This window comes from Oncorhynchus clarkii, chromosome 21 (genome assembly GCF_045791955.1).
Source record: "Oncorhynchus clarkii lewisi isolate Uvic-CL-2024 chromosome 21, UVic_Ocla_1.0, whole genome shotgun sequence".
Taxonomy (NCBI): Eukaryota; Metazoa; Chordata; class Actinopteri; order Salmoniformes; family Salmonidae; genus Oncorhynchus; species Oncorhynchus clarkii.
In genome coordinates, this window is record NC_092167.1 from 19,154,900 (window position 1) to 19,176,596 (window position 21,697).

At 44.6% G+C, this 21,697-nt stretch overlaps 1 protein-coding gene across 2 annotated transcripts in view; it reads right to left on the minus strand.

Moving 5' to 3' along the window:
* The window catches only part of LOC139378695 (receptor-type tyrosine-protein phosphatase zeta-like), a 42,204-nt gene extending 20,874 nt beyond the window's left edge, over positions 1–21,330 (minus strand). For both annotated transcript variants that reach the window (XM_071121110.1, XM_071121109.1), the window contains exons 1-2: positions 21,120–21,330; positions 3,784–3,852 (exon numbers count right to left, since the gene is read on the minus strand). In XM_071121110.1, the coding sequence (XP_070977211.1) occupies positions 3,784–3,852; positions 21,120–21,183 (133 nt within the window). In that variant the 5' untranslated portion in view covers positions 21,184–21,330. The remainder of the gene's footprint in view (positions 1–3,783; positions 3,853–21,119) is intronic.
* Between the last annotated feature and the right edge of the window lie 367 nt (positions 21,331–21,697).

A 21,697-nucleotide genomic window follows, 5' to 3' on the forward strand; every position in this document is an offset into this window, starting at 1 on the left:
TGGTATAAATGCCATGACACAACACTGCTACGCTCACAAGATGCTACCATGGCAACAAGTAGCTGCAGAGGTTTGGAAGAGAATTATGTGCCAGGAGCAACATGCTTCCGACAGTCTTTCCAGGAACATACACAAAGGATCTGTCTCAAATGTCCCTAATTCCCCATTACGTTGCACTACTTTTAAACCGAGCCTCAAATGAGAGACGATTGACATCCCAGTACACTATGTGGCTCGGGTCAAAAGTAGTGGACTATATGGTGGAGTGGGGTGTCATTTGGGACGTGACCACACATACAGTATGGTTTAATGGTCTGTCTGACATAGGTCTGACACACATGTAGTGACTGATCTTTTAGCGAGTCAGTCTTTATAGAAGAGGAGGAGAAACGTGGCGTTCTGTCTCTCTGAAAAGGTTTAAGGGACTAAGACTGCCAACTTCTGACTCTCGCGCACACGCACGCACACATGCGCACACACACACACACATGCGCACACACACGCACACACGCGCACACACACGCACACATGCGCACACATGCGCACACACACACACACACACACACACACACACACACACACACACACAAAAAGGATAATCCCCTTATAATAGGGCTCAGTGGAGCAGCACTGACATTTTATAGACACATGCAACTTGAATAACAGATCATCACTTAACATATCACTATCAGGCAACTCTCTCTGTTTTCTGTTTTGCAAAGAGCTTTGTAGGATGAAAGACATATAATAAGGATAAAAGTACATGTTATTCATCCTCCAACATCCCACAAACAACATCTGTTATTGGTTGTCTGATGGATCAGGCCCACTTCTTGTATTTTGTAGAATACAGCATGACATTCTTCACTCTAGCTGTTGCACTTTAATGTGAGAAGACATGGGCAGCAAGGAGAGTGGATTCAAGCAAGTGAATGAATGTATTATGTATGTTGGGATTTGGCTAAACAAACACACCATACTTTTGTGTATGTGTGTGTGTGTGTTTGTGTGTGGGTGTGTGTGTTTCTGTGTGTGAGGGGAGGGGGTACTGTTCCTCCACTCGTCCATCTGTCAACTCTACTAGAGGTCCCCAGTCAGTGTAATGATGCCCTGAAACACATCACCATCCAGCATGACTAAATCTCTTCCTGGGTCTCTGAGTCCTGCTGCATTAGTACCTAAGCCCCAGCTACTACACTATTACCCCAGGGCCTAACCCGAACCCAAGCTCCAGAGAGGGAGAGGGGAGTGGGTGGGGAACTCAACCCTTACCTCATCCCCAAACTCAGCAGCTCTAGGAGAGGAGGGTGGAGAAGACGGCTGGAGACAACTGGAGCAGAAACAACACTAACTAACGACTGCCCGTATGACTAAGTAAGCAGAGCTGGAGTAAGTCAATGAGGTGGTGGTTAACAGCCCATTAGAGCTGTTAGAAGCTGCTGTAGAGGCTGCAGTCTGTACTGAATGTGCATTCTGCCGGCCAGTGTGTTTGTGTAAGACTGGATCCGTCCTGTGTTAGCCCGCTGAGCATTCGCTTGGGGGAGCTAACACAAGTCTCCAGGTCTCAGGCGAGGTTAGTCATCGCGCAAGCCACCTCCGTTACATGTTGATGGGGAAGAGAGCTGGATCATTTATTCTGTCCCTTGTGTTAGAGCCCAGCAGAAGGAGAAATAAGCAGACAGAGAGCGAGGGTAGTGTAGGGACACACAGGCCCTGTAGCCATGAGAAGGAGATCAGAGGGTTTACACATGCAGGAAATGGGCTGGTGTGGTGGCTGGGGACACTGTCTCGCGTGGCCTACACTGGGGCCTGGGGTTATCAGAGGATAGAGATTACACACACACACTGGCAGATGGAGGCGGGGGAAATCGCGCGGGGGGTGGTGGGGGGCGACATGAGGATCACAGGGACCCCCCGGGGAGAGGGGGAGAGGGGTTAACGGGGGGTGAGTACGGTGGATTTTTACTGTATCAACTTTGGAAACACAAACAGTAGCAGGGCACGCAAGGATACAAAGTCTGAAAAATATCACGAAATCTGTGTCCTAAGCCATATGCTCAAATATGAATACATAAACTGTATGCACAGAATATCAGGTTATCATCTATGTGATTGGGATAGTCTGCCTGCACGACGACAGACAGACAGAGGATAAGATAAATCCTTTATCTCACACTGTGTGTTTGACGGTAAAATATTTACAGAGAAATTACATTTCGCGCTCCAACTCAGGGGAAGATTTCGTGCTCCAACCTGACAATCTAATTCACGTTCAGTCTAGTGTAAATCATACAAATGGATCTCAAAGGTAACCTTGAGCCAAAACATTCTGAGCAAATGCTGCTGCACGTTCCAATAGGATTGCATATTCCGTAAAGGCTACCAGCATTAAAGCTTCAAAGCTAGCTACCATATGTTAACGTCAGAGAAGGTTCATCTCCCTTTTTCCTCGCTCACTTCCTCTTCACGTTCTCTCTCTCCATAGGTCTTTTTTTCTCTATTCTTTCTCTCTCTTTTCTCTCTCTGCCGTCTTTCCCCGTTTCTCTTTCTCCATACGTCGCGCTGTGCCTCACAATGAGGTGTGCGCTTTCACATGTTAATTCTCTTTCTCACGGCTCAGTAACCCATACTTACAGCACACTCACTACTATTATAGCACGGGCTGGTAAACAAGTCTGCTCCACACACACACACACACACACACACACACACAATGCATGCACATACACACAAGCACAAAAAAGGCACACACATGCAAACACACATGCACACACACACACACACAACACACACTTGAGCCCTGCAGTCTCTCTCTCATCTCTCTGGGACTCAGCTTGTTGTGACGGGCCCTAAACTTTCAGAGCAGCAGAGTGGAAAATACAAAGTATAATGCTTATTACCAAACAAGCAGAAATGTTTCTTATTCGAATGCAAATTGACAGAGAGAGTGTAATGAAATTAAGTCAAGCAATTTGGGACGAAGGATGGAAATCATATATATATGGCCCTTAACTCAATTTAAACGCCCTCGCTCAATTTCCCTAAAACCAGAACACAGTTAGATTTGACCAAGCGAGACCAGTCAAGTCAGGTCTATCTCACTAACGGAGCAATTACTCCATGTAAGGGCTTCGGATAACTGAGCTTAATCCCCTATGTCTGTCAGGATGTGGAGAAAAGACCATCAGTGCTGGTCGTGTTGAGCAGGCTTAACATTAGTGCACCAGTCAGGGCTGAGGTAGCGTATGGTACTATTGAAACCATATGTTGTGATCTGTCACTGAGAGGCAGAGTAGAGCTAAATATCTGCAGGGTTTGAATTATACATTGACTCTTGAGGGTGCCCAAAGTCTCTTGGGGGTGCCCGAAGTCTCTTGGGGGTGCCCGAAGTCTCTTGGGGGTGACCGAAGTCTCTTGGGGGTGCCCGAAGTCTCTTGGGGGTGCCCGAAGTCTCTTGGGGGTGCCCGAAGTCTCTTGGGGGTGACCGAAGTCTCTTGGGGGTGACCGAAGTCTCTTGGGGGGTGACCGAAGTCTCTTGGGGGTGCCCGAAGTCTCTTGGGGGGTGACCGAAGTCTCTTGGGGGTGACCGAAGTCTCTTGGGGGTGCCCGAAGTCTCTGGGGGGTGACCGAAGTCTCTTGGGGGTGACTGAAGTCTCTTGGGGGTGACCGAAGTCTCTTGGGGGTGACCGACGCTCACAATGGTATTTCAGCCCCTTAGTCCCTCCTGTAATTCCAACCCTGAATACCCCACGGCATGCATACTGTTAATGCAACTTTACCAACCTGTGTAGGACCAGTCGATGTCGTCTGTGAATTTCCTCTGGGCCTTGAAGTACGCCTCTGTCAAGGCCACTATAAGAAAGAGGGGGAGAGAGACAGAGAGACAGAGAGAGAGAGAGAGAGAGGAAGAGAGAGAGAGAGAGAGAGGAAAGGGAAAATTGAGAGTTAGGATACGCCTCACTCTGTCATGTGAGACCCCAGCACCTGCTGCATGACCTTGCATATGATGACATACTATTTCTCTCGTGTCAGATGCCACATCACGGCCACTTAGTTTATCTATAGGGATATGACTGAGCTGCCATTTGTTGAGTTGCTCTCAATGCTGCTTCTCTTCTCAAGGGCAGGAGAGAGAAGGGTACTATGGAGAGGGGTGAGACACAGGAGACAGAGGGGGTGAGACACAGGAGAGAGGGGCGAGGAAGGCGATAAAAGTGGTGAGCCACAAGATAGAGGGGACTTCTCTCTCTCCTTCTCCCTCTTTCTCTGTTCACAAGCCTTTGGCTGGCGTCACTTTCCACCCACTTTCTATGCACATCACAGTGCTGCCTGTTCCAGCCCCTCTCAGCCCTCGTTCATCCCTCTCTCATCCAGCAGTTCAGAGTTATCTGTAAACAGCTTGGCTAACGGGAACGTGATGAAGGACTGGTCATCTTTATTGACTCACCCAGAGAGATTGTGTTGTTCTCGCCATTGCACACAGTGATGAAGCGAGCTATCTGCTACAGAGACAGTAGAAGGTAATGGCTATATGGTGATGTGTGGGAACAACACACACACACACTCGCGCGCTTGTGCACACGCACGCACGCACACACACACACACACACACACACACACACACACACACACACACACACTGTGGAGGAGATGAGACATCAGTAGAGTTCAAAAGGTCCAAAGTAATTATTCGAAAGAGACAACAGTGTTTAGAGAGATGAATGGTCTAGAGAAAATGGCTGCTCAATCTGTATGTGTGTGTGTGTGCCTTTATGTGTGAATGTGCCTGCTATGGCACAGAGTATACACACATCTACTGCTCTAATGGATTTCTGCCTCCTCCTCTTTGTATATCTCTTTCTCTTTCCCCTCCATCTTTCTCCCTCGTTCACTCTCATTACATTATCTCTCTCCATATCTCTCTCTCTCTCTCACACACACACACACACACACACAGAGGCATTTGGGTTGTTTTACACTATCAGAGTGTCGCTGTGTAGATCGAATGAAGGATACTAAGCACTAGTGGATTTAATCCCACAGATCTTAACAGGATGGAAGCCTAATGATCCGTATCAAAGTACACTTTAAGAGCACTATACTTTACCTACTGCTGACATTTACACTAGTGCTACAATCTTCTTCCTATGCCCTCCTCTTACCGCCACTCAAACCTCTTCATTTCAAATAGCTAAGTTACCCAGTGGACACGCTCTTTCTGACCTGGTAATGTCCGAGGATAATAGCTCTCTCTGTGCCATGTAGGAAAGGAAACAGATAGCTGGCAGCCTGGTGTGTGTGTGTGTGTGTGTGTGTGTGTGTGTGTGTGTGTGTGTGTGTGTGTGTGTGTGTGTGTATGTGTGTGCGTGTGCGTGTGTGCGCGTGCACGTGCACGTGTGTGTGTGTCACTCAGAGAAGGAGCTCCAGAGTATTAGCTGGAATCAGTGTCAGATGGCATCCTCTACTTTACAGGACACCTGCTGTTTCTGACTGCATGGGCTGCTGTTACTGTTCACTGCTGGTCACTTGTTTTAAGGGTTAAGGCTTATTGATGCCCACTGGTTAATGTGAAAAAAATGATCCAAAATCTGTAGCGAGAAAAATACTAAGTATTCCCAACAGTTGAAAATCAATGAATTTGTTTGCTTGCTTACTTCTTCGAAATCTCCTAACTCACATTGCCTTGTATCTACCGAGATACCGCTTAGTTACTAACCCACTTGTGCTGTTGTTATGTTAAGTCAGAGGTTAAGGGTCATGATGACCAACTCTGATTCTATCCTATGTTGTGGTCACATGGTGGGTCTAATGCTCCATATAATCCTATTGTTTTTACCATACTGTAAAAAAGTAAGACGGGGGATGAAGGGAGAGTGCCCATTGTCACCACTGAAGAAACAGTCATTGATATGAATACATACTCTCCATTCTATAGTATACAGGATCTAGGATACAGTGCCTTGCAAAATTATTCACCTCGCTTGGCGTTTTTCCTATTTTGTTGCTTTATAACCTGTAATTTAAATAGATTTTTAATTGGATTTCATGTAATGGACATACACAAAATAGTCCAAATTGGTGAAGTGAAATTCAAAAAAATTACTTGTTTCAAAAAATTCAAAAAAATACTAAACGGAAGAGTGGTGCATGCATATGTATTCACCCCCTTTGCTATGAAGCCCCTAAATACGATCTGGTGCAACCAATTACCTTCAGAAGTCACATAATTAGTTAAATAAAGTCCACCAGTGTGCAATCTAAGTGTCACATGATCTGTCACATGATCTTTGTTCTGAAAGGCCCCAGAGTCTGCAACACCACTAAGCAAGGGGCACCACCAAGCAAGCAGCACTATGAAGACCAAGGAGCTCTCCAAACAGGTCAGGGACAAAGTTGTGGAGAAGTACAGATCAGGGTTGGGTTATAAAAAAATATCTGAAACTTTGAACATCCCACGAAGCATCATTAAATCCATTGTTAAAAAATGGAAAGAATATGGCACCACAACAAACCTGCCAAGAGAGGGCTGCCCACCAAAACTCACGGACCAGGCAATGAGGGCATTAATCAGAGAGCCAACAAAGAGACCAAAGATAACCCTGAAGGAGCTGCAAACTCCACAGTGGAGATTGGAGTATCTGTCCATAGGACCACTTTAATCCATACACTCCACAGAGCTGGGCTTTATGGAAGAGTGGCCAGAAAAAAACAAGCTAACACGTTTGGTGTTCGCAAAAAGGCATGTGGGAGACTGCCCAAACATATGGAAGAAGGTACTCTGGTCAGATTAGTCAAAAATTAGACTAGACTAAATAAGCTTTTTGGCCATCAAGGAAAACGCTATGTCTGGCACAAACCCAACACCTCTCATCACCCCAAGAACACCATCCCCACAGTGAAGCATGGTGGTTGCAGCATCATGCTGTGGGGATGTTTTTCATCGGCAGGGACTGGGAAACTGGTCAGAATTGAAGGAATGATGGATGGCGCTAAATACAGGGACATTCTTGAGGAAAACCTGTTTCAGTCTTCCAGAGATTTGAGACTAGGACGACTTGAAGGAGCTGGAGCAGTGTTGGCTTGAAGAATGGACAAAAATCCCAGTGGCTAGATGTGCCAAGCTTATAGAGACATACCCCAAGAGACTTGCAGTTGTAATTGCTGCAAAAGGTGCCTCTACAAAGTATTGACTTTGGGGGGGTGAATAGTTATGCATGCTCAAGTTTTCAATTTTTTGGGTCAAATTTCTTGTTTGTTTCTCAATAAATTGTTTTTATAAAAATTAAAATTAAAATAAAATCTTCAAAGTGGTAGGCATGTTGTGTAAATTAAATGATACAACCCCCCCCCCAAAAAAAAAAAATCTATTTTAATTCCAGGTTGTAAGGCAACAAAATAGGAAAAATGCCAAGGGGGTGAATACTTTCGCATGCCACTGTAGGTCTTTACCACGTACCACTGACCTCTGTTTTCTGCCACAATACTAACTGTATGCTATTACTTCTAGAGGGAAACAGCCTTGGAAAAGGAAAGAGCTGCACTACACACACACACACACACACACACACACACACACACACACACACACCCACACCCACACACACACAGCCCCCCCTCCCGTGTGACAGATCCATCTGAGCCCCAGTGTCCTGGCCCTGCTTCAGTCAGTGTCACAGAGAGAAGCCAGAGGCAAACTAGATTAAAATCCCTCACAGTGTGATGTTAATGAGCCCATTATCAACGCTAGCTACAACCTCTCGGCTCTCTCTCTCCCTCCTTCCTTTCCTCCCTCTTTCTCTCCTTTTCTCTCCTTCTTTTAGTCCTCAGCACTAACGACGGGGCTGATATATGACTATATCAACCACGAACGCGTCAAACTCAAGCTGGCCTGAAACCTCTTTGGCTCTCTCTCTCACTCCCTTCTCTCTCCTTCCTTCCCTCTTCCTTTCATTTGGCCCTTTTCGCCATCTTATCTCTGTCATTATCAGCTCTAATGACGGCGCTCCTAAATCTACGTTACAGTCCCACTCAAATGTTACTATTTCTTTGGTTACATGCTAATATGGTCTCCTAACTGTCATAAAGTGAATTAGTTAGCCGCGGAGTGTTGACCACTTCTTTTAACCCCAGATCAGATTGACTGAGTGGGCGCCTGCCTGCCATGGCCAGGAACTAAAAGCGCATCTGTTACAATAGAGCCAGTCATTACAGAAAGGCCAAACCTGAACCCTCTGGTCTAGACTCTAGATAGAACATGGGAGGCCCCGACCTGGCCTTCTACTAATGAGTAAGAACAGTGTATAACCATGGATGGATGGTGTGTGTGTGTGTGTGTGTGTGTGTGTGTGTGTGTGTGTGTGTGTGCGTGTGTGCGCGTGTGTGCATGCGTGTGTGCGTGCGTGGGTGTGTGACTGTACTGTAACCATGGATGGATGGATAGTGTGTGTGTGTGTGTGTGTGTGTGTGCGCACGTGCGTGTGTGTGTGTGCGTGCGTGCGCGTGCGTGGGTGTGTGTGTGCGTGCGTGGGTGTGTGTGTGCGTGGGTGTGTGTGTGTGTGTGTGTGTGACTGTACTGTACAATGTGTTGTTGTAGCGGAGGAGAGTCTTACTGGCATGCTAATGAATAGCCGATTAGTGGACCCCTGAGAGAGATGAAAGCTGGTTCAGACTGAAACTAAAAGACAGGAAGGACTCACTTTACTCTGGCCGAGCACTGAGCCGCTCAGCCGCCCAGAGCATCTGGTTCACTTCACTATCCCTAGGGACTCACCGTACGGCCACGGTTGTGGTCCGTTTGCTGCGTCGTTAAATCACGTATCTGGATCATAGAACACATCCTCCGTCTGTGAGGGGACAGGATATGATATGCTACTCACGCCACACAAGAGGCACTGAGACAGAACAACTGGCACCAGCTCTGAGTCTGTGCAGTGGGGGGGTTCTGCTTTAGCAGAGCAGAAATGCATCCACGATGCCAAATGCCAATGATCATCATTATTCTTTCCTGTGATCAATACACACTGAGAACATTCTAGGGAGCACCTGTTGAACATAGAGCAAGACATACATACCTCCCTGCCACACCCCATGACATCATCATATGACAGCTGCTGTGACTGAAAGCCATTTGTGAATTAGTGATTTAGTAGCATGTGTTCTCTCCTTGCAGGTTTAACTTGCAGGTCTTCCACTGGAAGATTAAAGAGGGTTAGGCCCAAATTAAACAGGGGATATAGCTTCTGAGCACTGTCAAATGCCGCATTGTTCTAAGGGGACTTAGCGGTATGTACAGTATAACAACATGCATCCATAGCATGATGATGTGTGTCGGTTTTAGAGAGGGCCTATGGGAATGTGTCATGGCCCAGCTATTGCAGTGAGGTCAGACATGTGACATGTGGTAACCGTGGGAACGTGAGGCCTAGAAGCCTAGAAGCCTCAGGGTCTACTTCTGTAGGTGGTAATATAGGGGAACAGCTGGAGGTTAGAACAACTGTCCAGAAAGAGGGAAATGTATTCGTTCACTGCTGCTGCACAGAAAATCTGCAAATCTTACCTAGTGTTGATTTTTCAGTGTAACATTATCTAGTGTTGATTCAGGTGTTAAATTAACTATGTAATTGTTAAATTAACACTCATTAGTGTAAAAGACCCCCAGTGTTGGTGCAAATAACCATGTGTTAAACCAAAACCACGCTCATTAATATCATATTTCCCAGCATGCTGTATTCAGGTAGATTTTATTTTGAATTGTTTGTTTCATTATCTCTGTTTTTGCATGTAAATTGATTGATTAATTAATCTTATGCTACTCAAATATAAATAACATAAATGTTTCTAAACGAATCCAATCTGATAAGCGGACTTATTGCACACGTTACTGAAATGGTTGTTCCAGTTTAGATGATTTATGTAGTCTCATATCTTAGTCTTCCCAACCCAGCAGTCATTCTTAATGCAGGTTGTGGGTGAATAAAAATGTAAAATGTTGGTTATTCCCACTCTGGCTTGATTCCAAAAGGAATTGCACATCCCTTTACAAGCCAGCATAATGTGATTTGCAGGCCTGATGTGGCCTGTAAACCATGAGTTTCGGGCCACTGTATTAAGGTGAAACATGGCCCTTCAAAAATAAGTATGTGTTGCAGTGTGTTAAAGAATTGAATGATAACATATTTGCTGAGGCCACAGGACTGAACATGGATGAATGCAACAACCATGTCTCAACCAAAACCAAGGCTTTACACTAAGCAGTGAGTTCATTTAACACTGATAAGTGTGGACCCGTATAGACACTGGACCCGTGTTAAATGTAACACTCTCGTGTTGATTTAAAACAGGATCATTTGCTAAGAGGTTTAACTTCACCTTCTGTTGAGAACAACTGGGTTTTAAACCAGAGTCATAGGCGCTAAAATGGTTTAAGACACTGGACAGAGCTGTCCTGTTCTCAGTGATAGGCCTGTGGAAGGTCTGCTCATGCATCATGGGAGTTTGTCCGTATCATTCCATTTCTGTGACAGATTCTGTGCCTCTGCGACTACTCCTCCCCCGATTCTGCTGCATCCACCGACATGAATGAGTGTCAATCATAAAAGAGCCCATCAATCTCTCCTATGGTCCTGCACTCTGAAGGCTTTGTCAGGGTAGCTTTTCTCCAAATGCTGCTTAATGAGATTAAGTTTACTGCCGATGGAGAGGGTTTTACTTATCTCCTCCACAAAACTCTCCATGAAACACAGCATTTGTGAACAAACAACCCATGAAAAAGCCTGTTATTAATGTGAGCCGCTAGCCAGGGAGTTCCCTGGTGAGGGATGGCCTAAAATAATAAACACAAAGTTTCAGCTCCTTCCTCCGAGCTCCTCCCGTCTGAAATAGTGGAAGAAGAACTCATAAATAAATCAGTCACAGAGAGAGACACCCCCGGGGAGGGGAGAGAACACAGAGAGCTGGAGAAAACAGAGGAACAGAGAGCTTAATAACCAAAAAACAGCATTTTAGAGCCAGGTACAGTGACTGCACTTACTGCAGTCAGCCCCACTGGGGTTGTGTGGTTGATGATGACATAAATGCTCAGTCCCACTTTATTTGTTACTTGGGTATGTAGGATTTTGTCCATATTAGTTAGTGGGGATGGTGTGTGTGTTCGTGTGTGTTTGCCTGCGTGTGTGTGTATGTTAGAACCAGACGGTTCTCCCACTCTGAGTGCAGTGAAATGCACCGTGTTCATCTGCTCAGCATCACAGCACTGAGTTATATAAGCATCTCAATAGTCTAATGTGGCTTCCTGAAGTAAAGGAGACAAGGAGAGGAAGTGGCATACAGTATTGAGATGCATCACAGGTTTTCCATCAGTTCCATCAGCATGCAGAGAGCATCAGCACTGGACTCCTTGACAACCGCAGAATGTACTGTGGCGTCTGGCCACCCTGATTTCCACACTGACATCCTCTGCTGCCTCTCCCATCGCCATGGACACACACTCCCCCATCTTTCACTGCCCGCCCCCCCCCCCCCTCCCCCCAACCACCTCTCACTTGAGGTTCCCCTCCATCTTTCACTGCAGTCTGCAGCCCCTCTCCCACCGGCTTTCCCTGGGTTCCCCCCCCCCCCAGCCTCAGTCATCTCATTCCCCAAGACCCACCATCTCCCACTGCCTCTTATTAAGTCTCCTCTTCTTAAGTCTCTCTCCTTTAAACAACACTGTCCTTTGTGACAAACTGCCCAGCCACAGACAAGCCTTGCTCTTGTCAGGCTGACGCTATAACTCCAAACCAACTTCCTGAAGTCAAGAGGGAGAGAAGAGAAAACAGAGCATCTCTTTCTCTCTGGCCTTTTAGTGTCACTGCCCTCCTCTTCCTCCCTCGCCCTCTCCGCTGCCACTGCTTTCTAAACATTTACACTGCGGATGAGGGTGATTCAGGATGTTCTAAGAAAGAGTGGACCTGTGGACCGTCCACTGTAGCTCTCTTTAGCTAGCCAGTGCCCTGTCTGGGATGATGCCACACAGCAAATTGTCCAGGGTAGATTTTTCAGTGTAACTTTTCTATTGTTGATTCAGGAGTTGCATTCACTCTGTAAGGGTGAAATTAGCACTCAGTGGTGTAAAATAAACCCAAGTGTTGGTGTTAATAACGAGAGTTATTGTTTTACACTGTGGGGAGTAAAACAGTCCATTAAAACCACACCCATCATTACTATATCTCCATGCATGCTATACTGCAGGTATATTTTTGGGGATTGTTTTTAATATTTGTGTTTTCCATGTACATTGATTGATTCATTAATTTTACGCGATACATTTTTCTAAACTAATCCAATCAGTTAGTTAGATTTATTGCACGCATTACTGAAATGGTTGTACCGGTTTAAATGGTTTATGTAGTGTTTTGTTTATTATGTTTCTTAATCTTTACTGTCATTCTGAATGCAGGTTGTGGGTGAATAAACATTCCAACTGTTGGATATCCTAACTATGTCAGGATTCCAATTGAAACCGGGAAATAATTCAACCACCATGCCTCTGTCACTAACAAATACAGCCATGGGTGTACAATTTACTCAAAAAGAAAAGGCACCCTGGGAAATATGCAAATGAGGCTTTACACTATACAGTGTTAAAACAAGACCCAAAATGATGTACTGTAACACTACAGGTGTTCATTTCTTACACTGAGGAAGTGTAACAGCGTCATCACTAAGCAGAGTGAGCCCAGTTCACTCTAAATCAAGTATTATGTTTTACACTGTAGGTGATGCATATTACTCCACAGCTGAGTTCTGCAAACGCCACATTCGAGTTCCTTTGGACATTTTAAGAGTTAAATGGGGAACACTGCAACATAGCTAAATCTTTAACACTTTCAAAAGTGTTATTTTAACTCCAGTACAGTGGGACTTGTTCACTTGTTACACCAGTACAGTGGGACTATGTTCACTGATAATAGTATACATTTGACACTTTCAGAGTTAAATGTACACCATTGATTTTCCTGTGCATGTTAACATTATGGGTACGGGTGAACAATAAGGTAGTAATCCATGGACTGGCACTGGCATGGTGCTGTAGACATGATGAATTCATTGTTTCCATTATTGATATCTCTTGGGATATTGCAGGGTATACTGAGAACCATATGGCATCGTATTACAAGGGAACTTCAACTCGCAGTAAGACCAAGTAGACAATATGCCGCAATCAAAGTCACGACTGGGATGGAGCTAGCTCTAATAACTGTGACTACATGGCTCAGAGAGAAAGTAAGTGGATTAGTGGTATAGGCTAAATATGCTTATGAATAAATTACATTACAGTTGACTAGGAATGTCATGCTGATAAAATGCATTTACTGAAAATAGACCAAATAAAGGGTTTAAATAAAGCATAGGCATGAATAATTCAATAATATTGCTTTCAGAGATACATCAAAAGAAGTCGTAATCAAAATGAGTGCTTATATGATCAATTATTATCATATAAAGTTATCTCCAAATCTGAGTGTAACTTCTCTTTGTGGTAAGATAAGCCACAAAGCCAATTATATATGTGTTTTTTAGACACCCAAAGAGAGACACATATGATGGCTTTCGAAAAAATATTTTTAACAAGAGATTCGTACTCCCATGAAGACGTTGTTGTGCTGGCAGCACAGAGGGACAGAGCTGCAGCGTAAAGGTCCGTCCGGTTCTACAGTTCTAATCTCATCTTCCACATGGAGCACTATGGAGCACCACACACACACTGGCCCTCGACAGTGACGTGTCTGTGTGTGCGTCCATGCGTCCGTGCTTGAGTGAGACATGGAGGGGAGACAGATGAGATGTCAATGATGTGGACACATCACATGTTCCAAATCACCTCTAACTCGTCTGTTCTTATTACAGAGTTGGATCTTAACTTGAGACATGTGTGCCTCGGGCGTACTGCGTAGCTAACTCTTATTTCCACCCATACATTCGACTGAACATATTCACGCTGTCTGGGGAGCAAGCAGTTCCCCCCAGATCATTTTGTTCTAGTAGTTTACCATATTACATGTTACCATGGCTACTGTTACAGATTTCTGTCTTCCGGGTGAGTGAGCGTAGCGATATTGACATCATCTGTTAGATTTATAGTCTGGTGAATAATCATGTGGAAAAAAATCAGAAGAGAGAGTGAACATGAAGAGAGACAAGAGAGACTCAGCACGAACACTTGGGGATGCAACGTCCTCAATGGATTCTGTCGCAGAAGAAAGGCCTACTTACAGAAACATGGTACGAGAAGTGAGATCCTGCCCCTATGTTTGTTCCCATGAACACCCACCCACACACACACACTCCCGTCTCTGGGGCTAGACAGATAGCTGTACAGCAGATTAGGCCGACATTCATCTGTCTCTCTCCTCTAATCCAAACGGCAGACATTACAATACGAAGAGGAGACAAACCATATCAGTGATTCTTTGACATTTGACTCTCGTCTAAACTCATTTAACATTTAAAAGCAATGGCCCCGAAAGGGCCAACAAATCTAATTTGACAGAGAGAGATGGAGCGAGGTCATGTGGATGTCTTTTCACAAACGTTAGAGACATCGATCGGTTGATCGTCCAGAGGGATAGGGGGGCTCGCGCTCTCCTCATTATGTACGTAGCACAAAGGGAGAGGGGGGCTCTCCCCTCATTATGTACGCAGCACAGAGGGAGAGGGGGCTCTCTCTCTCCTCATTATGTACGCAGCACAGAGGTAGAGGGGGTCTCTCTCTCTCTCCTCATTATGTACGCAGCACAGAGGGAGAGGGGGGCTCTCTCTCTCCTCATTACGTAAGTAGCATTAGGATGACATAACTACACATGGGACTAATGACCAGATATGGTAGATCACAGGACGTCATAAGCACCCAGTGGTAAACCGGTCAAACCTGATGGCTAATGTATAGCTTCTCTGTTACGCATCATCTGCTTGTATCACAGGCCTCTTTAGGTGATGTTGCTTGATAAGGAAAATGATTTACAGAGCTAGGGGGAAAGAAAGAGTTTTGAAAGGGTTCTGGGTTCTAAATGGAACCATTCATTGGAAGAAGCCCTTTTGGTTCTATAGCATTAGGTGTGTGTGATCTTCTTAATTCACAGTTCCAAAGAGATTTCTTTATTCAGGCAAATTTCTCATGTTATGAATAGTATCATAATACACAGTTAATAAAGGTTTTATAAGCAGTAATTATTTACAGGCGTGATTGAATGTAATTGAGCCTCACCCAGGTTGCAGTTGAATTGGTTACTGGTTTGACCCAGACACATTTGTGTCCGCAACACTAGCAGGTGTCTATTCAGTAGAAGACTCCTATTCTATTTTTAATAGTCCTTCTGGCTTTTCATTATGTTTCATTATCTAGTGCTCTGGTCTAGGGCTTTGTTTGCTTTATTCCATGTACATTCTGTCCGAGGTTCAAAGGAAACTGCAGTGGACATGCTGCCAAATGCCAATTAACTATACACCGTGGGTTTAGAGCAGAGTAAACTACCCTAATTAATGATGCTGGATCCCATAACAGTACTCAGCAGGCTCACCCAGGCTCACCCACCCTCACCACATCCACAACTGTTACGGTCTCACACAGGCTGCTGCTGCTACAGCTCGTTAAAGAGAGCATCAACCATCTGTTAGATGTGTTCCAAGAGATACTTGATTGTATTCTATTCTATTCTATTCAACTCCGTAGGTCTGACTGACCAGCAAAGAACTCAACCCACACTTTTAAAAAAAGGGTTCCAAAATGGTTCTTCAGCTGTTCCCATGGGAGAATAGGGATAGGGAGGGGGAAATGTCTACAGTAGAGTATCGTGACATCATTGTTGACTATATTATTGTAATGGGGTGCGTAACTGGTGGCAGTGAAGTCAGACGCAGGAGAGCAGAACCAGGTAATAGCCGGAGCAGTTTAATACAAAACCAACGGCATAAAGAATAAACCAACATGGGTACAAAACCCGTGGCGCACCAGTAACAAATGTGCACAAGCACTTACAACAAACAATTCCACACAAAGACATGGGGGGAACAGAGGGTTAAATACACAACACTTAATGAGGGAAATGAGAACCAGGTGTGTAGGAAAACAAGACAAAACAAATGGAAAATGAAAAGTGGATCGACGATGACTAGAAGACCGGTGACGACGACCGCCAAACGCCGCCCAAACAAGGAGAAGAACCGACTTCGGTGGAAGTCGTGACAATTATAATGATTCTATGACATTGATTTACTTGTTGCTAGGTAGTTAACATTAGTTATCGCTAGTCGGCTGTGCCAGCGCCAAAACGTGTGTATTTCTCCTCCTATAGCTTGGCCTCAATCTTCTTTTTAAATGGTGAGCCAACATGTTTTCAGCTCTTTTATATCCACGACTGATCAAAACTCGTTTTTATTATGGCTCTATGTCTTTCCTCTGTAGCAGACATACAGTGAGCAATATGTTTGGAATGTTGAATCACAATAGAAATCACAGTATCAAGTCGCAATTCATATAGAATTGTGATATATCGTGATACGATCGTATCGTGAGGTCCCTGGCAATTCCCAGTCCTATAGGATAACCATTTTTGTTTCCAGGTAGAACCCTTGTAGGTTCCATGCAGGACCATCTGTGGAAAGGGTTCTACATGGAACCCAAAAGATTTCTACTTGGAACCAAAAGGGTTCTACCTGGAACCAAAATGGGTTCTTCAAAGGGTTATCCTATGGGGACAGCCAGAGAAACCTTGTAGGTTCTAGATAGCACCGTTTTTTTCGAAGAGTACACCATCGCATGCTGTTACTTCATACATCCCAATCACACCCATGGAGAGAACAGTGTGGAAGATCAATTCTTCCCATTCATTCAGCAAGCCACCATGTCACATCAATCTGATATCGTTTCTGTAGTTAGAAACAGATAAAATGAGCATTTCTTCGACACTATTTTGTTGAAATATTATTTGATCTCTGAGAAATTAAGCTATTATGATTTCACCCAAATTCAAATAAATTAAATTCAATATTCAATACATTTACTACCTAACATCCGATTTGGACCAAACTTCTTTCAAACAATGAGTTAGACATGAGAAATTCAAAGAAATTCTCAAAAGCCACCCACGGACCCCCCACATCCCACGCCAATCACACCCCCAACAACATGTATACAGTATCCATTCTCTATGTCTGACTAGTAGTATGGAGCTGCGGTTCTGAGTACTGTTTCTTCATACTATGTAATGTATTGTCAATGAATTTGTTGATGTTTTTTTTCCCTGTTCAGAGAAATTAGTAATTGAAGTTGTTAGGTTTATGTCCCATCCAACAATACATCCTGGCACTAACAGGTTGTGACCATTAGATGGTGATGTTTCAAATGCTAACTTTTTAGAATTTATGGCACAAATCCAATGCAAGTCAATGTTAGTCAATGCATTTTCAGGCTTCATATCTGCTAATATAGATACCATTGACTTGCATTGGATTTGTGCCACAAATGCTACAAATTCAGCATTTGAAACAGTGGACAACAAAACCAAAGCATGGATTGCTGTCATACCTTGTCCATAGACCGCTTACAGGGTAAGGAAACCAATATGTAATTTTGTAATTTGGGTGAACTATCCCTTTAACATTGAGGGGGATTCAGTCATTCTTTAACAAATATCACCTAAAAGCAGGAACAGCACCACCTAGTGGTCAGAACTTAGTAATACCAGGATGTAGGATGGGATGTAAAACCTAACAACATCCATTAATAGTTTCTCTAAACAGGGAGGGAAAAAACATAATCAAATTAACTGGGAATACATTACTCAGAGCCGGGAAGCAATACTCAGAGCCGCAGCTTCATGGTACTTGTCAGACATAGAGAACTGATACTATATATTTGTTGTTGGAGTGTGTGGTCTGTGGGTGACTTTAGACAATTTCTTGGATTCCTCATGTCTAACTCATTGTTAGAAAAAAGTTTGGTCCAAATCAGATGTTAGGTACTATATTTCTTTGAATATTATATGAATCCTATACATTTAAATGGGCAAATTTGGATGTAATCAATTAGCTTAATTTCTCAGAGAATAAGAATCATAAAACACGGGACGAGATGTTAAAAACTGTCCATTGTGCCAATAGATGGTATGAACTCACATGAGATTTGCTGTGATGTTGACAGTGGCATGGGAGGTTTATTTCTTAGAATGGGTTAAGATGTCAATTTTGGGACTCATCCTTGTACTTGTTCCTTTCCAGGTAAGTGGACAGCCTCTGTGCTATTATACTGAAAAAGATCTTCTTCCCGACGTTGAGAAGGGAGATTGGTCGGAATTGACTGATGTCTGTCGCATCCTTCTCTTTCGGGATTAGCACACCACCAGCCCTTCGCCATGCCTTTGGTATTATGTCCTTCTGCCACACTATCCTCATGAGCCTCCAAAGAAAGTGTAGAACATCCGGGGTGTTTTATTGTAGAGCTTGTATGGTACTCCATTAGGCTCAGGAGCCGAGGCCGCTCTTGCTCGTCGGACAACGTTCTCTACTTCCTTCCATTTTGGAGGGTCAGTGTCCAGATTGAATTCTGGTGGTTGAAAAGGTGGGATGTCATGTGGGATGATTATCTGCTCATGCCTTTTCGTGTCCTGGTGGACCTTTTCCAGGTGTTCTTCCAGTTCGGGCTTTGGAGTTTTTAGGATTCCGCACCTTTCCTTTGTGAAGAGGTCTTTGACAAACTTAAAGTTTTTTTTTATAGAACCCTGTTCTTGAGTGTTCCTTCTTCCTACGAAGTTTCCTTAAGTTTTCCGCTCTTCGCAAGGTTGCCAGCCGACATTCGATGTCTGCTCGGAGTAGCATGAGACCTTCACTCTCTGCATCAGAGGCCTTCTTCCACTGCTTTCTCAGCTGCCTTCTCTCTCTGACAAGTATCTCGATCTCCTGCTGCCTCCTAGATTTGGCTGGCGCGGGTGGTGTCGTGCCACTTCTCCTTTCGTTTACTCCAAAGCGCTCTTCTCCGTAGTGGTAGATAATGTCTCCCATCCTTTCAACCTTTTTCTCTGCTGTTCCTACCTGTCGTTCCAAGATTTTTGTCAGGTTGTTGTCGATTGTTTCCCGCTCTCTCTTTTCAACAGCTTTTGGGCCACTTCACACTCGGTCTGTGCCCTTTGATCTTTTCCTCTTTTTAGAGGTCTCTGTGGTTGGGTGAGTTCATCCACTGGCATTTCTGTGCTTGTGTTATCCTCCTCCGTTACAGGGGTGCTGATGCTCTGCGAACTTTGGTTTGCGTCCTGTCGCTGTGCTTCATTCGACTGATTTGACTGGCTGCTTCGCAAGAAGTACTGGTCAATGCGAGGTCCCTGTCTCTGCTCTCCCAAGCACCTTTTTCCTCCCTTGATGGATCCTTAACCCCCTTTGCTGATGTTACTCTCTCCCAACCACAGCTGCACACCTGAAGTGTGTGTCCTGCTGCTGTTATGTTTGTCTCGTGCTGTGTTCCTACTCGCAGTCGTTTCCGTTCCTGGGTCTGTAGCCGTGTGATCAGTCGTTGAGCCATATTTCAACAAAATAATGTGCAGGAATTCGAATCTTATTTATTTCTAACTGCATAAACAATTTCAGAACAATCTGACATGGCGGGTGTCGAAACGCTTCTGCTTATTTGAGGTGGAACGACACTCTTGCCCTGCCCATCGAGGGTGTTACAGCCATCTCATTTATATACATAACAGGGCAACATTATCCACAATGATCCACCGATCAACAGCAGTGTCAGGATGAGAGCCATTCTGATGCCCCACTGATGGTGTAACTAACATACTCTGTGTGCTCTCAGAGCCTCTCACGTACACCAACCCTGTCCATGAGAGAAATAAAAAGAGCCTGCCCTATAGGGCTGCTGGCTCTGATCAATGAGTATTATGTCATTACCACGCTCATGCTTATGAACTCTCCCCAGGCTCTCCTGATCAGGGTTGGGGTCAGTTCCGTTTTCAATTCAGTCAATCATCCATTGTTTCCTATGAGGATTGTCCCACTTTCTGAACCGACTGAATTGAAAACTGAACCCTGAAAACTTGACCCTAACCCTAGCCATGCCCACAAACCATGCACAAAACTTGACCCTGACCGTGCTCTTGCACTCAGCTCTGCCAGCTGAGGCACTGGCACACCACAGCTGAAGTGACTTTACAATGAGTACCTAATGTACTGTTCTGCACTGTTCATATCTAGGCGAATTACCTTAATGTGGTCTACAGTATATATATATATATATCATATGGCATGGTGTGAATGTGTTGATTGTATCCAAACAGTCAAATTGGTGATAGTCTTGAATGCAGATGGACGTGCATATTTGTGAGACAGTGTGAGTGTCGTATGCAGTGTGTGTGTATGTGTGTAAGTGTGTGGGGGGGGGGGGGGGGGGGGGGGGGGGGGGGGGGGGGGGGGGTAGCCTACTCTTGTAGGGTGGCCTGGCATACTGAGGAACAGATGGCTTAGAGATGTGCTCCCTCCTTCATTTCCCTCCAAAGAATTTTCCCCATAATTCCCAATTCCCATAAAACCGGCCAACAAAACTGTCCATCTCTTAGATGCTTCTTTTAGATCGCAGATAAAGACTGAGCCAAGGGATTAGAAGAAACGGAAAATGCAGATGGCAGATCCATCCACGAAACCAACCCCACTGTCAGTGTTCACGCCATGTTTCAATGGCTTCACCAGTTAAAGGCGCTCTCAATGGCATGCCCAAATGCTGTTAACAGCCTACACATGAGTGCGCTTGACATATCAAGCGAAATGCTCCCATTAAAACGAAGAAGTTCTCCAAAGGTTAAAAGTCTCTTCATGACAAATCAACAGTGTAATTTCTCCAAATATACAGTCCTGAGACGTGTCAGGTGGAGTTGCATTTGGGATGCACATTTTAAGTTCACCATGTTCCCTGTCTTTATTTGTTTGCCAGTGTCAAATATGGCATCGTTGAGTGAATACACTATAACATCAAATATAGAGCCTACAGTAAGTAGCCTGTTACAAACATGCACTGTGCACACTCAGTGATAATGCGTATCACACATAAATCATGAAACTTTTCAAAATCTATTAATATTCTTCTTCCTTACCTATCTGGCAGGAAACCAGGAGCTGCGCAATGGGAATCAGCACCCTGGATACAGTCAGTTCCATAGTCTCCGATTCAGCGCCAAAACGGAATTTTAAACGAAAAAAAATATTGTTGCAAAACAATCTGAAATTCTAAGATGCTACACTTGATTCATACCGACGATGTCGGCGCTCCGGTCCTCCTGCCTCTCTTCCCTCCCTGTCTTTCGCTCTCTGCTTGGAGTCAACGGAGTGGCTCCACTCTCTCACGTACAACACTGGCTGGGTATGGAGAGGGGGATTGGGTATGCGCGCCGCCCACTACTCACACAGGCGCAGCGGGAGGGGGGAAAAACAGATTGTTGAACATACTCTCTGAACGGTGATATGAAATGGCTACTGACTAGCCAGTGATGAAAGTGAAACGTGCACATTCAGAAGGCAAAACTTTTACTCACAAAGACGAAGTACCAATTTAGTGCCTAACGAAACTACACTAAGAAGTTGTGTGATCTAAATGAAAAATAGAGCCAAATCAGTATAATTGCATGATGGATAAGTGAAGCCAGGATAATGTCTAGGGGCCTCTACTATAACA